At 41.4% G+C, this 17,322-nt stretch overlaps 1 protein-coding gene across 2 annotated transcripts in view; it reads left to right on the top strand.

Moving 5' to 3' along the window:
• MYO7B (myosin VIIB) overlaps positions 1–17,322 on the top strand; it is a 1,466,311-nt gene that overhangs the window by 1,014,171 nt on the left and 434,818 nt on the right. For both annotated transcript variants that reach the window (XM_069213753.1, XM_069213751.1), the window contains one exon: positions 1,395–1,514. In XM_069213753.1, coding sequence (XP_069069854.1) covers positions 1,395–1,514 — 120 coding nt within the window. The remainder of the gene's footprint in view (positions 1–1,394; positions 1,515–17,322) is intronic.

Raw genomic sequence — 17,322 nt, 5'->3', positions numbered from 1 at the left:
ACCATCTATATCTGATGCCATGATCGTAGAGTTTTTGAGATTGATATATCTTGTTTCAGCTCAACTTTGAAGAGTGTTTGGGCAATGTCCTGATATACAGTTCACGATCAGTTTTGAAAGGAGACTGCCAAGTTCCTTTGGTGTCTAAAGAACTGCTTTCTTTTTTGATTAGTAATTTAATCAGGTCGTTGCAAGGTTGTTGTTGTAAAGCAGGTGTCCTCAAACTTACTTGATGGATCCTGTTGAGAAGGACCCCTGGGTGTTCATCCCCCCAGCGACATTGACATTAGGACTGTTGCAACATTAATTTTTGTGTAGATCCTCACTCAGGTTGTGGAGTCTCAGATTCCTACTTCGTGAATGGGTCTTTAAATCTTCTGACTTATCCAAGACCACTCTCAGTTGTTATTCCCAGTTGGATTTGTGGGAAGAAGTGTCCCCCTTTCGAGAATTAATCCCTCCTATCTTAGGGGGGAGGGCATCAAGGAGAATCCCAGCAGAGGCTGACACTCCTATGGACAGGTGCTTCCTCTGCGATCACATCAATGGAAACCCACGCAATTAGCTCTACAAGCAGGGCCTGTGGGCTGGGATCTCTGGTAGGACCCTCATGGGCCAGCCAGTGAGCACTCAGGCCACCCTCTTCACTGTGGCTCCCTCAAAAGCTGCTGCCTCCCCAACCACACTGATTGAAGTCTGCAGCTGCGATCTTGGGCATGACAAACAGGCCTAGTCCTGCTACCGCTCTCTGCGAGGGCACTGTTAGCTCTGTCAGCCTCCTCACCATGAGTCTTACTCCTCAAGGCCCAAGGAAATCTCCAGCACCACCATCCGGGAGATCAGGGCAGAAAAGAAGCTGGTATATTCTCAGTGGGATAGGAAGCTCCGGCAGGGAGTGTTCAATTATGCCACCATCTTGGCTACACCCCAATAACTCTTCTTGTTAAAAGTTAAGGATACTGAGGATTTTCAGACATGTCAGTTCCTAAACATCTAACCTGAGAAAATTAATAATTGTGTCCCGCCTTTTCCTAAATAGTTTAGTCTGCAGCTTTGCACAAGTGATCTCCTTCATTAAGAGGTAGAACAACTAATACAAGTGAATTTGTAAGGGGCTTGACTTGGTTGGAGATTATTCAAATGAAAATATGAAAATGAAACATTAACCAACATAAAAATACACACACTCACACATGGACGCTCTCCTACCCAGAAAAGCACTCTCATGAGCATCTACAGAGGCCAAAGGCAAACAGATCAGTGACCTATCTCGCTCAGTGATACTCCCTGACATGTACATATGAGTAGGACACAAAGGCATAAACCTCTATACACACTCTAGGCAAGCACCACACATTCTTGCTTTTAACTGTGTTTTGGATTTCTCCTATCAGTACTTGTTGAACTTCATCCGAGGGGCACCAGCTGGATATGCATCGTACTGTGCAGACCGACTGAAGCGCACCTTGACAAATGGAGCTCGTGCAGAACCCCCTGCTTGGATAGAGCTTCAGGTACCATAAGCATAATATTACAAAGTAATAATGGTCCCTATTTCCTTCTTCCTTTGATCGAGCTAGCTCTTGATTTCTCATGTCATGCCCGAAGTCTCTACATAATGCCTCTTACTGAAACTATGCTTTGATTATTGTGTTTCCTGTTTTCTGGCAGTAACCCATTCCTACATTCTTAGTTATTGTGCTTCTCTGATATTTTTATGCCAGGCTTAACAACTAAGTTTTTAAAACTAAAATATACAATGTTTGCTCTTTTGGTATTCTGTAGCGTTCACAGATTAGTTTTCATTCAAGCTGCCAAATTTTGCGATTTTGCACATGCCTTTGTACCTTTACATTTTCTGAATATCCCTGTGCGAGGTTTAATTTTTCATCTTTAAGTTTAATGAACTTTTGCTCTCGTTTGCAGTCACATATCTAAATGCAGAAAAATTCTTCACTTTTGAGATGGAAAACACTGACTGGTATATCCTGATTTACATTGTCATGTATGGTGCATATAAGGGTGTTAGCGCGTCAGAGCCTTAATAAGTAAACTTACAAGGAGACGCGTCTAGGTCAACAAACCTTTGGACTGCGTTTGGAGACTTCCCAGTATGAAGTATTTTCCTTAACGATCATCAACCAACAATATCAATAAATAATCAATAATGACAATCACTAATCAATGAACAATCAATAGGAATCAAAAATTTGAACACACCATGACCTTTCAGACATGAATAACCACACCAGTTCAATTTAGTGTTAGGATATTTATTTCCCTATTAGTTACAATCTAATATCATGTCTTTTAATCTCAATAGCAATAAACTCATCAGAAAACACTACCGATTAGCAATCAGAGCACAACTTAATCAATGCATAGGCTATATTCATTCAATATTTATGCACATCATTAATCTGAATCAACTTAGCAGCGTCTCATTAGTACATGAATCAACAAAGCAAGATCTCAATCATTTGTCTATTTGCACAAGTATTAGTGACCACCTTAACTAACCTCGAATTAGCATTAGCATGTTGGGCTTCATGCAAAACATTTAGTGAACACGAATTTGGAAAACATCTAAACTAAGGCCTCTATCACAATATCAGTTGGTACCTAGAAAGAAAAGGCAAACAGACAATCACAATTTGCATCGGATAGTTACCAATCCAACAGATCAGCAAGCAGCGTCAGTCGATTCACCATCAGCAGAGATAGGATGGGACAAAGTCTCAAGATAGCATAGCTAAGGAACGGATTACTTCTCTCAGATGGTGGAGAAGTTAGCATCAGGCAAGAATGGGGTAGAGGATGGTTTAAAGTGACAGGACAACTAAACTATAACATGGCAACTAGCAAAGTCGCTCTAGCAAAAACCTCATAGCAAAGGAATGGCAAAATGGCAAATGGTAAAAGTCAAAGTTTTCGTTTTTCCTCGGGTCACGCCGTTAAATCAAAACTGTCTAACTATTCCCTAATTCCTCATTGGATAAAGTTTGGTGCATCATTATCTCTGACCAATAATTTGGTAAGCACCTTGCTAGAATTTCCCACAGTTCACAGTTCCCACATCATGGATTGGTCCCTGTTATTGACGTCTTCAACGGTTGGAATGTCAGGTAGAAAATGTTACACTTTGTGCTCCAGTCAGTGTCTTCATTGTCTTTCCTAGGAGAGTAACCTTGCACCTGTTACAAATTACACTGTTGCATCTAGACTGCTATTAATGGATTTGATTTTGCACTATCGCGTGTAGCAGGGTTGTCAGTTTTTTGTGGTAGATAGGGTCAGGTATAGCCTTACATTCTAATACACGACTGTTGCAAAATGACCCCCTTTTGGGTGGTCACCACACAGTTTTTCAGTTTTCCTGAACAAACCTCTTGTTAATTTTGAACTGTAATTCTTTTACACTGGTGTCTGGTGACGATTGTGTGTGTCCTGACCCCTAAAACAAAGTCAAAATTGGCTTCAAACCCTGTTTGTCGTATTTGATTTCACAATAGATTTATTCTGAATAGTGTGAAACTACACCTATAGCATGTAAAATAATTCAATATCACATGTTGGTTGAAGTAGTATATTGTGTCATCCACTTTGTGACACTAAAAACTTGACAAAGACCTCTCATCAGGCCTGTTCCCTTGCATTCTGTAGGCTATCATGTTTGCAGACCGAGCTGTAAAAATAAACCTCATTACAGACGTAGAAACCTGCTTTTAAGTGATAAATATATAAGCCCTAAAATTCCCTTATTACCTGTAAGGTAGGGTAGTTAGTGTCTAGAAGTGGTACAAAATTACTGTTAGTATGTCCCAACAGTGAATAATTCACCAAAAGCTATTTTTGCTGTTTTAGGTTTTGCTGTTCCCATAGGAAATACTAGTAAAGCATATTAACTCAATATTTCTGCATTTTCCAATAAGAAATAGCTACTGAAAAAGTTCAAAGTTTTCCTAACTGTTTTTAAAAATCTAATTCATTGCTGATGTAAGATTTCATTTCTAACTAGTTAGGAATATAACTTTAAAAAAAGTTATGTTTAAGTGTCTGAGCCACTATAGGCTGGTTACTCTTTGTCTACAGCTGTTACCCTGCCCATGATGATGTGATAATTATCTTCCAGGAGCTACACAGTAGACCACTTTAACTGATAGGTCGACCTGAAATGAACCATCCTAGCAGAATATTCAGGGTGATGGTTGCTGCCCCTCATTCGTGCACAGCAAGTCCTGCATGTCTGGGGCACATGTATAATTGTTGCACCTTTGAAAGGTCCAGCTCACTATTCTTGTGTATCTTCTGTCTGGCTACTGAAGAGCTCTGCTTTTTCTTCAGGAAAAAGTATCAGACTGATAGCTAGCTCCACAGTGTCAGATTGCATTTCAGTTTCATCTGGCACGTAGATCCCTGCACTTCCCAAAAACAACTGTCTCATTCTGAATTGGCACTTTCAACAACAGATCTCAAAAGATTCAGAGTGCCAGAGGGACCAACCTGCTTCAGGTATCAACCCTTCGGTTTAACGGTGACAACTACAGTTTCAGAGTCATCTCGCATAGAGAGAATTATTCTTCTCAAAAAGTGACCTTTTCTTCTCAAAAAGTCCCATTCTGCTTTCAGACTTAAAAGAAAGATCAACATTTTTCCTCAACAAAGTGACAAAATCTCTTTCTGAAGTGAGACATAAACCTTTTCTAACTTGCAGGCTTTCACAGGGACCAATCCACTTGCTGTAGCCGTCCCTGGCTGACCTGACCTGAAATTGGATCTCGGTGCTTGTCTAACACGACTATTGACTTACATCGGGTGCTTTAGTTTTCCTGCCTGTTTTTTACTTAAATTCTTAAAAATTCAAATCACCTGTCCCCTTTTTGAATTTGTTTTGGTCTTATTTTACTCATAAACATTTTCTCTTTGTTTTACAATTGATTGGGTAGTTTTATTGTGCTTTGTGTGACTTTTTCTACTGTTTATGCACTACTTCAATGTTTTACGCCTGACTGCTTTGTTTCATGTTACCAAGGATTGAACACAGGTTCATTTTATTTAACTTGTGTGACACCTAGGGTGGTGGCTTTATCCTTTGTGGTGGGCACTTGTTCACCCCAAAGGATGTACCAATTCCTACAACCACCATCATAACTCAGTTAATATTTTCAATGGCTAAGCAATCAGATGTTCCCAGCGTTCTCAGTTAAATTCATCATATAGCCATCATAAACCGAGAAAAGGCATTGAATGCTAAATTTGATGCTTATATGCCCTGTTAGAAATGGGGTATTTGGTTGGCAGTCAGGTTACCCCCTGTCCAAGCAAGGACCCTCATTCTAATCAGGGTAAAAGAGAATCACCCTCAGCTAACCCCTGCTTACCTCCTTGGTAGCTTGGCATGAGCAGTAGGCTTAACTTCAGGGTGCTAGGTGTAAAGTATTTGTACCAACACACACAGTAACTTAATGAAAACACTACAAAATGACACAACTCAGGTTTAGAAAAATAGAGAATATTTATCTGAACAAAACACAACCAAAACGACAAAAAACCACAATACACATGTCAAGTTATCAATTAAAAAGCAAAAAGAGTCTTTGTGTAGTTTTAAACACACACAACACTGTTAGTGTGAAAATGTACCTTGGATGCGTCAAAAATAAGCCAGCACGGGCGGGTGTGCGTCAAAAAGGGTTTGAGATGCTTTGATTTCACTCATGAGCGAAACCTTGCGTTGTTTCTCCTTTTGCCGGGTCGGGCGTGTCGTTTCTTCTCTCCGCAGAAGAACGATGCGCTGATCCTGTCAGCACTCCTGGGTCCGGGCAGGCCTTGCGTTGTTTTTACACACCCAGTGGTACTTGCGTCGGAGATTCAGCCGCATGATGATCCGAAAACCACGCAGCGCAGGTTGTGATCTCACCAGCCTCCATCAGCAATGCTGCACATCGTTTCTCCAGTTCCATGCGTTGATTCTTTGGTCACGTTGCAGGCGAGCATCGATTTTCAGCCGCGAAGCCGGCGGCACGTCGATTTTTCAGCCGCAGATCGGAGTCACGTAGATCTTTTCCCCGCACAGCGTTATGTGCGTGAATTTCTTCCTCTTAGGCTGCCAGCTTCTCCTTTCAGGGTCCCAGGAACTGAATGGGCACCACAGGGCAGAGTAGGAGTCTGTCCAGAGACTCCAGGTGCTGGCAGAGAGAAATTTTGGCTATCCCTGAGAATTCAAACAACAGGAGGCAAGCTCTAAATCAAGCCCTTGGAGATCTTCACAAGGTGGAAGGCACACAAAGTCCATTCTTTGCCCTCTTACTCTGGCAGAAGCAGCAACTGCAGGATAGCTCCATAAAGCATAGTCACAGGCAGGGCTGCTCTTCTACCTCAGCTCTTCAGCTCTTCTCCAGGCAGAGGTTCCTCTTGGTTTCCAGAAGTGTTCTAAAGTCTGTGGTTTTGGGTGCCCTTCTTATACTCATTTTCTCCTTTGAAGTAGGCCTACTTCAAAAGCAAAGTCTCTTTTGATTGTGAAATCCTGCCTTGCCCAGGCCAGGCCCCAGACACTCACCAGGGGGTTGGAGACTGCATTGTGTGAGGGCAGGCACAGCCCTTTCAGGTGTGAGTGACCACTCCCCCCCCTCCCTCCTAGCACAGATGGCTCATCAGGATATGCAGACTACACTCCAGCTCCCTTTGTTTCACTGTCTAGTGTGAGGTGCAACCAGCCCAACTGTCAAACTGACCCAGACAGGGAATCCACAAACAGGCAGAGTCACAGAAATGGTATAAGTAAGAAAATGCTCACTTTCTAAAAGTGACATTTTCAAACACACAATCTCAAAATCAACTTTACTAAAAGATGTATTTTTAAATTGTGAGCTCAGAGACCCCAGACTCCACATGTCCATCCACTCCCAAAGGTAATTTACACTTTAATCAGTCTTTTAAAGGTAAGAGAGAAAACCACAGCACATTGCAGATGTGTGAAAGATTCTTCTATAATGTCTCTGGATGAAAGTGACATCTGGCCCAATAGGACATCTTGGGCACAGTATCAGAAGGCAAATACAATTCTCATGTTCGGAAAAACAACAGCCAACACGTGTTTCGTCAGAGTTGACTTTTTCAAGGCTGTGAACATATACAGATGTAATGCGTCAATCACAGATGTTCCTAATGTATGAAAATATTACAATGTCTAACAAGAAAAAAATCTTGTGAGTAAGTGGAGAGGCCCAACATAACAGACAGATGACATATCATGTTTGTGCCGTAAGAGTGACCATACCATTTTCGTGACGCCTATGAGAAATAAAAATATTCCTATAGTTATTGTGTCAAATAGTCTTAAACCGAGAGTACCAATCAAGACATGCCACAGTAAGTGGAAGCATAATCACAAAGAAAGAGAACCCCAGTGCTTGTGCTGTGCGAAAAGTTAAAGAGAGAATCTGTGTCAGAAAGTGATAATGGGGAAGAGAATTATTAGTTATCAAAAGAAAAGAGAAGAAAGAAAAAAAGGGGACATACGCATGCAGGACAATGTAAAAAGTAGAACAAAGCGTACCTCCAAAGCATGGCAGTACCCAAAGGTATTCCAGAATTCCAATGACCGCTAGTATATTAAAGAATGATATGCCGAGCGATGGAAGGAGTGTCTGAAGACCATGATAAGCCTGAATATGGAAGAGGGAATTAAGCAGGCGTAAAAAATGCAAGTCTAAACTAATGGCCACAAGAGTAGGGGAAACGAGGATAGGGGCAGTTAGGATGCAACTAGGTCTAAACCACAAGAAAAAGCTGAAATGGAGATAAGTAAATAGCATATCAGTCCCCCCTAGTATAAGAAAATGTGCTAAACCTCTTTTCCCTGCTGGTTGTTAGAAAAACACAATATGGAAAAACTACTGTCCCAATTATAAAAATAAAATGTCCTGCTGCTCAGATGACACTGATAAATTAAGAAACTAATGTATTGGACGTTCGGTTAGTGCTTAGCATTACTAGTGTGTAAAGGGTGGATTATATGGCACGCAGGTGTGGATGACAATCCCATGGGATAGGGGCAAGGACAGCTTGCTCGGGAAAGCGTAAACCGTTTAGCCAAGAATATGCGTTTTGAGTAAAGGGTAATAATGAGCTAGGGCAAGTGAAAAATGAAACTGCCCAAAATGAAAACAAGAATTTATATAGCGCAAGACAGAAAGAACAAGAAATGGGAGCATGGCGCACAGTCATGTATAGACGTGTGTGCCATGCTGTAAATACCGTTGGAGACCGCTATGCATTCGGTAGCGTGTCTCCGAATCTTATAGGCTCGAGCAGTAAAATCAAGCACCTACCTCCGACCCACAACCGAAATGCTGAGTAGTCTGTTACCGGCGTTGCATGTAAATTGCGCGCCGGTAATCCGCTGCTCTTTTAAGTCTGTCTGAGGAGTGGAAAGAAAAGACGGACTATGGCGACACTAAACAAAATGAACGCCATGTTGGAAGGAATATGAAACTTGAGAGGCTGATAAAGTAGAAATTGGTGCGTGTGTCTTGAATGAGGGTGAGAGAACCATGCAGATTTGAAAGAGAGTTACACCACATATGTTTCATGTGTGTTAGACAAATTAAGATACATAGATGGCAATTTCAGAAAGCAAATCGTTTTATATGAGCCTATCCAAGACAAATATGTTCATGTACAGGCATTTGCAACGTACTACTGACATAGGAGACATTAGAATGTGGACACAATACAACTGTGTAAATGCACAAAACAATTGCATATTGATAATCATACATAAACACTTACAAAACAAGAAATGGTTGAGACATAGAGAAACATCATTCAACTGTCACAAGTATTTTGATGTGATATGTTGATAAATTACAGCGAGAAGGTCAAAAATTATATGTGCAGAAAACAACTGTCATATTGGACATAATAATTCCCCTGAAAACATGTTATTGATGCAAGGTAAACTATAGAAAGACAAGTAAGTCCTTGTCAGAATTCCGACCCTCCTCAACCTCCCTTAAATTAATGATCCATCTGCTCTCTAGCTGTCTAAGCCGGAGAGTCTTTTTACCACCCCTTGGGCAACTACCTAGGGTGGCAATCCCATGTGTGCGTATGCCAAGTCTTTCTTGCAATGGGTGTTCCAGGTTATAATGGACCGCAAAGGGATAGTCAATGTTGTTGTTTTTTATAGCCCTGATGTGTTCCTGTAATCTTTCTTTGAATGGTCTGATGGTGCTCCCAACATAAATCTTTTTGCAGCTACAGATAATAAGGTATACAATGAACTTGGTGTTGCAATTCATGAATTGTTTAACGGTGTGTGTCACACCTGTGTTATAAGAAAATTCCTTTGTCTTATCCTTGACAAAATCACATACATTGCAGTGACCACATTTGTAGAAGCCCAGGGGTGGTGAGGGAAGCCACTTATCCTTCGTAGTTATAGGTAAGAAGCTGTGACACAATTGGCCCCTCAATGTGCGTCCCCTGCGATGAATCATGTCTGGTTGATTCTTGAGACCTTTTTTGAGGGTCTCATCTGATACTAGTATATGCCAGTAGCTTTTGAGGATCTTGAATACGTCTGCGCTGGCACAACTGTAGGTAGTTATAAACAATAGTGACCTCTTTTTATCAGCCTGTCTGGGTGGCTTCTTAGTAAGTAGGGATGTTCTATTTACTTTTAAAATTCGATCATGTGTGTTGCTTAGCAACTTGTTGGGATACCCACGGTTCAAAAAACGATGTTCTAGTATTTCCAGCTGTTTTGAGAATTCTTGACCTTCTTCACAATTACGTCTGATACTTACAGCTTCACCAAAGGGGATGGCTTTGATTTGAGAATGTGGGTGTGAACTGCTGGTGTAAGAGCGAGTTGGAGGCCGTGGATTTTCTGAATAGTTTGGAGAAAATGTGTTTCCCTTTGATGTAAAGTGTTGGATCTAGGAAATCTACACTGTTTGTACTGGAGTGGCTGGTAAAGTGTATATTACAGCAGTTGGTGTTTAGGTATTGAATAAAATGATCTAGTGTGGTAGAATTGCCTGACCAAAAGAGAAGAACATCATCGATGTAGTGGCCCCAGTATATAATATGTTGCGTAAGCTTTGGCGGGCCTCTATTCCACAGGTGATGGTGTTCATAGTATCCCATATACAGGTTTGCAAAAGATGGTGAAAATTTCGCTCCCATGGCAACTCCTTGCTTTTGTCTATACCAGGCTCCCTCATGTAAGAAGACATTGTTGTCCATAACAAGGTCAGTCAGGTCCATTAACATGGTGGAGTGTTGTAAAAGATTGGCTTCCCACTTGTCCATAGCATACTGTACAGTAGTCATACCCTTCTCTTTAGGTATGCAGCACAAAGGTAGCCCCCATGTTAACCTATGAGAGGGACAGGCCTTGCAACAGTGAAAAACGAATTTAGCAATATTTCACTGTCCGTATATATAAAACACATCACTATATGTCCTACCCTAACTATACACTGCACCCTGCCCCTGGGGCTACCTTGGGCCTACCTTAGGGGTGTCTTACATGTAAGAAAAGGGAAGGTTTAGATCTGGCAAGTGGGTACACTTGCCAAGTTGCATTTACAGTTAAAACTGCACACACAGACACTGCAGTGGCAGGTCTGAGACATGATTACAGAGCTACTAAAGTGGGTGGCACAACCAGTGCTGCAGACCCACTAGTAGCAGTTGATTTACAGGCCCTGGGCACCTCTAGTGCACTGTACTAGGGACTTACTAATAAATCAAATATGCAAATCATGGATAAACCAATTACATATACATTTTGTAAAGGATCACTTGCATTTTAGCACTGGTTAGCAGTGGTAAAGTGACCAGAGTAACAAAAACAGCAAAATCAGAGTCCAGCACACATCAACAATCTGAGAAACAGAGGCAAAAAGTTAAGGGAGACCACACCAAGGATGAAAAGTCTAACATGCCCAGTGCTACTTAATATGCTTAGGTACCGTCTTATATGCCCAGTACAGCCAAATGAACATGCCCACATATACAGTCCTAAATGCCCAGTTAAACCATAATAGTTCAGGTATAGTTGTATATGCTATGATGTGGTATCTTACTCTCAGGTATAGCCACTCATACTTAAGAACATCCACTTCCAGGATGCCATTACATCCTCATATACCTAACGAAGGTTAAAATGTTCAGATACAATCTCACGATTCCTCATATGCACATGTATTGTCTTAGATGCCCTTATATCCTCTGTTCATGCCGCTCTGTTTATGCCCCTCATACCTCTCCTAATCTTAAGTAGATCATACTCTTGCAGAGGGGGCATAGTAGTGGAGCCATGCAATGGTTGGCCCACGAGTAACAGAATATTTAGTGCCCATAATGCATTATTGGATGAATCAAAGTTCACAACTGATGAGGGTCAACAGATCATTACATTCAATAAATGTGAAGCACATTCAGCTCCTCAAGAAAGGCAGAGAATGATTAAGTTTCAAACCATGAAGGTTTATTAAAAGCTAATAGGTTACCAAACGCAAAAATCAAGTTAATATCCCTTAAAAATCAAAATATGAATACATCTCTCTCTCGCACACACACACACACACACACACACACACTCACACACACACACCCCACATTCACAGGAGCAGAACAGGAATTCAATCATTCTCCTGCCAAGCCCCTGAATCCTGGAACAACCTCCCCAAATACATCAGGGATTCTTCCTCATTTTTTGAATTCCACAAGAAGCTGAAGATCTGGTTATTCAATTAGTCCTCCTCCAGGACCATCAAAACGTCCTGTATTCAGGCCAAGCCTCACCACATGCCTACACTCAACTACTCAACACCTGGATACCCTCTCTGGTGATAAGTAGTATAGCGCTCTACAAATTCACCTTAAATCACATTACAATATGGAGTTCAAATCAAATTTAAGTCATATAAGTAAGAGAATTAACCAGTATTAGTCTGCCTCAAAGGAAAGGACAAAGGAAAATCAGTTTTCTCATTAAAGGAGTACTTTAGATTTCATATACTGCTCTGCTGTATGCCAAGTAAGAATTGCAAAAAGCAGTCTGAACTGTAATCAGCCTGTACTCTGTGGGTATCGCTTGATTGCACTATTGATCAAAACATTCCATGATTACCACAAGGAAAAGAAAACAAATATCCTCATGGGAAAGAAAGCAATAGAATAGTGCATTCAATAATTAGGACTCCAGCTTCAGGAAGAACTAAAATATTCATGTGTACCAAAGCAAGATTACAAACAACATCAACTATTTAAAAATGCATGCCTATGTAAGTTATGATCAATCTAAACGTGAATGCACATGTTTTCTCTCCAAATACAATTTCTTTGTTAATGTCGTATTTATGTAAACATTTGAATATATGAAAAAACGTAACCACAAGCATGAGATTATCTATGCAAAATATAAGAAAAGCTCTTCTGCAGCAATATTTTCAGAGTAAAAATATAGGGTGCATTTAAAAGTTGGGCGTCAAGTAAATAGTATTTGTAGAAAATGGCAAACGATTCCCGAGACAACTCACTCCCCTTCTGTGTGCAGGCTGCATTTTGACATTTATTTGCTAGGTTTTTTCAGTTGCTATTGCTTCAATGATAGGATTCTGTTAACATTTTCAATTACCTTTTAGATAGCAAAACCTGCAGTGCAACTCTGTGGAGGGCATTAAAGAGAGCAGCAGCATTGGGATTTTGGGGATTGTTTTCTTTTAGCTGGAAGCATCACTCTGTCTGGGGTGCCAGGACAAGATCTTCGACTGATTTCACTGATTGACTGGCTGGGAATCAAAAGCATCCCTGGCAAAAATGGTCAAACCAGCCTCCTATTTTCTTTTTGTATTTCTCTTTCTCTCTCTCTCTTTTCCCCCTTTATCTCTTCACCCCATCGTGTGATGGCATTTACTGTGGGGAGCAGTAGAGACCTTTAAAGCTGGCTTCCATTTGCTCCAGCCCCCAGGAAGATGCCCAATAGCACCTCTGGCCAATACAATAGTCGTAGCTGTTTCTGTGTCTCACTGCAGCAGCTGAGCCACTGATCGTCCACTTCTTTTGTTTGTTTGAGCAATACTTATTTACACTTTATTTTACACTAAACAAAATACATGAATGCAAGCTGGTTTCCTTTCCAGTCAACGATGCATCTGTTGTCTACCAAGAAAACAGTTTCCAGGAGGGCTAAGGGACATATTTGTACTTCGTTTGCACCAGATTTGCGTCATTTTTTTAAACGCAATTCCAGTGCAAACTTAACTCCATATTTATATTTTGACGCTAGACCCGTCTAGTGTCAAAATATCAGAGTCTTTTTTTGCCTGCGGAAAACTACCTTGTGTCAATGAGATGTAAGGTAGGCGTTCCCGGGCAATAAAAGGCCTTTGCGCCTTATTTATCCTTGAATGCGTGAGGAGGGCCTTAAATAATGGTGTTAAGCCTGTTTAGCACCATTATTTAATGCCTGGGTCAGGGCAGGCGTTAGGGGACCTGTGGGCCTTTTTCCATGGTCAGAGGCCATGGAAACAACCCCCAGGTGCCCTTCCCTGCACCCAGGGACACACCCACCCTCCCTCACCCACACCTGGAGGACATCTAAGGATGGGGGGACCCATCCCAGGTAAACCCAGGTACGTTTTTGTTTTTTCTTTAAAAGTGCCATATGGGGGCCTAACTTGGGCCCCCCTACACAGCACTGTGCTCAGTGGCCATGCCCAGGGGACATAGGTCCCCTGGGCATGGCCATTGCGCCAGGGGGGGCATGACTCCTGTGTTTACTGAGACAGGAGTCATGTCCATGGCAGTTGTGCGTCAAAAAATGACGCCAGCCAGGTTAGAGTAATTTTTCTGACTCTAACCTCACTAGCGCCATTCTTTGATGCACAACCTCCTGTTTCCCATACTCCTCCCCCACCCGGTTAGCGTCATTAATTTTGACGCTGATCGGGCCTTATCGCCGGCTAGCGTCATTCCTTAAATATGACACCCGTCTGGTGTCCAGGAATAGCGCTAGCCAGCGGTAAACTTTTTTACGCAAACCTGCGCTAACGCAGGTTTGCGTCAAAAAGTTTAAATCTGGACCTGATACTTACAGTCCCCTGACATTAGGTACAACCTGGCCTCACTCACGAGTAGGAGCACGTTGAGTAGATTCATTCTTTATTCCTATTCCAAACATCAGTCACAGGGCTTGCACAAAACTGGTAAAAGAGAAGCAGTGAAACCCGAGCCCAATCTCTTGTTTCTTATTAATTGTCAGGAGTATATAGAAGCAACAGATGGACTGTGAGGGCTCCTCTGAGTCCATATCCATATTATGCTGTACTGGTGCTTGCTTTATCTTTCAGTGCATTTCACCTGATCAGTAATTGCAAGTCCTGCCTGTGTCCTCAAAGCAGTACAAAAGGGGACATTAATCAGGAGTTGGGAGGACTGCTGCAAAAGCAGTAAGGTTGGCAAGTATACAAGACTGTACAGAGTCTTGCTTTAACAGAGATTGAACTTGAGAACCCATCAGTCCTTCCTAAAGAAGGTATTCTTGAATTTTCAAATTAGTCAAAACATTTCCTTTCCCAAATTCTTCCCAATGAGATGTCTGTGGATGATAGACCTTTACTTACATTGGATGAAAAATTGGCTTTTTTAACTATGGGCCTAATTTAGAGTTTGTTGGATGGGTGAATCCTTCACAACAGTGATGGATATATTATCCACCTTATTAGAACTGTATTGTATCCTATAGCACTGTAATAAAACAGACATGACGGAGTAGTCCTTCGACCAAACCTTAAATCAAGCCCATTAGGAAGACTAAAGATGTAAAAACTTTTAAATGTTTTTGTGATCTATGGCCATATTTGTACTGAACCAGCTTTATCTTATTCAGAAGGATAGTTTCCTGCATATGTCAGCAGGAGGATAATAGGCCCCCTCCTAGAACACCCAAGGCCCTTTCTACAATGCTAAAAATCTTCCACTTCGACTTTGATACAAAATGTCTGTACTTTGGATAATGGATAACAACTTTGAAAGCCCCCCACACACATTTACTAAACTGACTTAGGCTGCAGCGACGATTCTTTGAGAAATGTGTTTGGTTAATTCACCTAACCTATGTAAACATTCCGTCTTTTTGTGCCATCTCTCGCTTCCTGATGAGATAGCTTTCCTTTTCTGTTAAAAGTTGAGGAATATTGCAGATCGTATGATTGAATGATTGTAGTTCTCACTCATGTGCATCTTCATTGAAGCCACACCCATCTCTTCTTAACTTTGGTGGCAGTCAAATGGCAAGGCTTGGAAATGTATGATCCTGTGGTTCAGTTGGTAACTGTCAGTACAATACAATTTAGTCCAGTAGAACTATTGGCTATTTTAAAGGTGCAGGGTCCAGTGTCGACTTCATAAAACTGCTTTTTAGTTCACGCCATTTTCTCCTCCTTCTTTCCATTTTTTCTCTAGTTTTCACAAAAGACATAATCAGTCATTGCATACATCCTGAGCATAACATGGAACATTACAGATTTACAGAGCAATTACTTTTCACTGCAGAATAATGTCATGATACAACATCAGAATCCAATTCACCCACCTTCCCTGAGCCATCCACCAAACTGTTGCAGAAGCAGAGCAGAAGTTGGTTCCACAGTTGTGTACATCTCCATGATGTCCTTACAATAAACTAGATCTTGGATTCATGATTGCAGAGTCAAAGCCATCTCTCAACCCCAATAAAAAGCCAATGCTCTGCTTAGACGGGCAGAGCCTGAGCAAGGTATCTGAAGGCATGAGGTAGGTATCTCCTGTATGTAGCCCAGAAGTGCAAGAACAGGGTAAGGGGATAATCTGCAATAAAATATTTTTAAAGTTCCTTAAAGATTGCCAGTGAGAAAGTCTGAACCATTGGGCAGGTCCACACTAATTGCATTAAAAAATCGACTTCATTAGGCTGACACCTCTGGCATGTAGCATCCATGTTAATCCTAAAGAATTTAGGGGGTTATTACAACTTTGGTGGAGGTGTTAATCTGTCCCAAAAGTGACGGTAAAGTGAGGGATATACCACCAGCCGTATTACGAGTTCCATAGGATATAATGGACTCGTAATACGGCTGGTGGTATATCCGTCACTTTACCGTCACTTTTGGGACGGATTAACACCTCCTCCAAAGTTGTAATAACCCCCTTAATGTCCACTGGGAAATAGTAAGAGTTATGAAGGAATTTACAGTAAGTTATTATTGCCTGCTGTTCACAGAGATATAATTGGCTGACAGAGGCCCCCCAATTCTGCACCGTATCATTGTCTAGCCAAATGACCCTCAAAAGATTGCATGATATATACAAGAAGTCAGGGCATGGCCATGTGTATCCTAATGCAAAAGAGCCACTCAGTCTAAAGTGAAGAAAGCTATTGAGTGATTAGGCATGAACTTTCTTTTTAAGTTGTTCCAGTGAAAGAAAACTCCCGTCCAAGAAAACGTATCTCAAGTCTCCTAGGCCTAGAGAGTTGGGAGAAAGTGTTCAGCTGAAAAGAGAGCAGGAAATGGCCTTTCTGGCCACTGGGACACTCGGTGCATTCAGGGGCTCCACCCCGATGCCGCTGGAATAAAGTGCCAAGGTTGGTTGGTACAAGAAACTGTATTAATCAAAGGTGTAGGGTGCAGAGGTAGACATGTGTCCACAGTATCTAGTGCACTGGGTCAGCTATGCTGCTGTCAATCCGTTGCTGAACTATAAGGGCGCCTAAATGATACTAGTACACAGTGTGATGAGCCTGTGTCATTTAAAACGAAGCTTGCCTTCCTATGTTCATTTAATATTGCAGACCTGAAACTGCTGTTTTCGACAAGCAGATCAGTATATTCACGAATAGGTAGAGAAACTTGAGAAACAAGGCTATCCAATGAGCTAATGTGTCCTGCCAGTGAGAGGGGGATGTTGAAGCATCAATTAAAAAAGCACTATAGTTTTACATGTGTGAGATGGTTAAGCTAAATATCCTCCTTTTTTAACAAATGTATGTAACATTTTGTACAAAATAACTAGGCTCTTACGTTACATGAAAGACATCTGCCTTACAACAGAAGCATGTCGTACACAAGATTTTGATCAAATGTAATATGGGAATTGTCAGTGGGTGACAAAGGGTACATTAAAACCTCTTGAGAATTTACAGCGATAAAGATGTGGTCTAGCAGCAGTGATGCATGATGAGAACTTGTGAAAACGTGAAAATAACGGGCACAACCAAGTTGCTCACATTTAGCATAAACATTCTTATTGTGTTTCTAAATATTT

This window comes from Pleurodeles waltl, chromosome 11 (genome assembly GCF_031143425.1).
Source record: "Pleurodeles waltl isolate 20211129_DDA chromosome 11, aPleWal1.hap1.20221129, whole genome shotgun sequence".
NCBI lineage: Eukaryota > Metazoa > Chordata > Amphibia > Caudata > Salamandridae > Pleurodeles > Pleurodeles waltl.
Note: the sequence above shows the minus strand (reverse complement) of the source record. Positions and strands in the feature narration are given on the sequence as shown.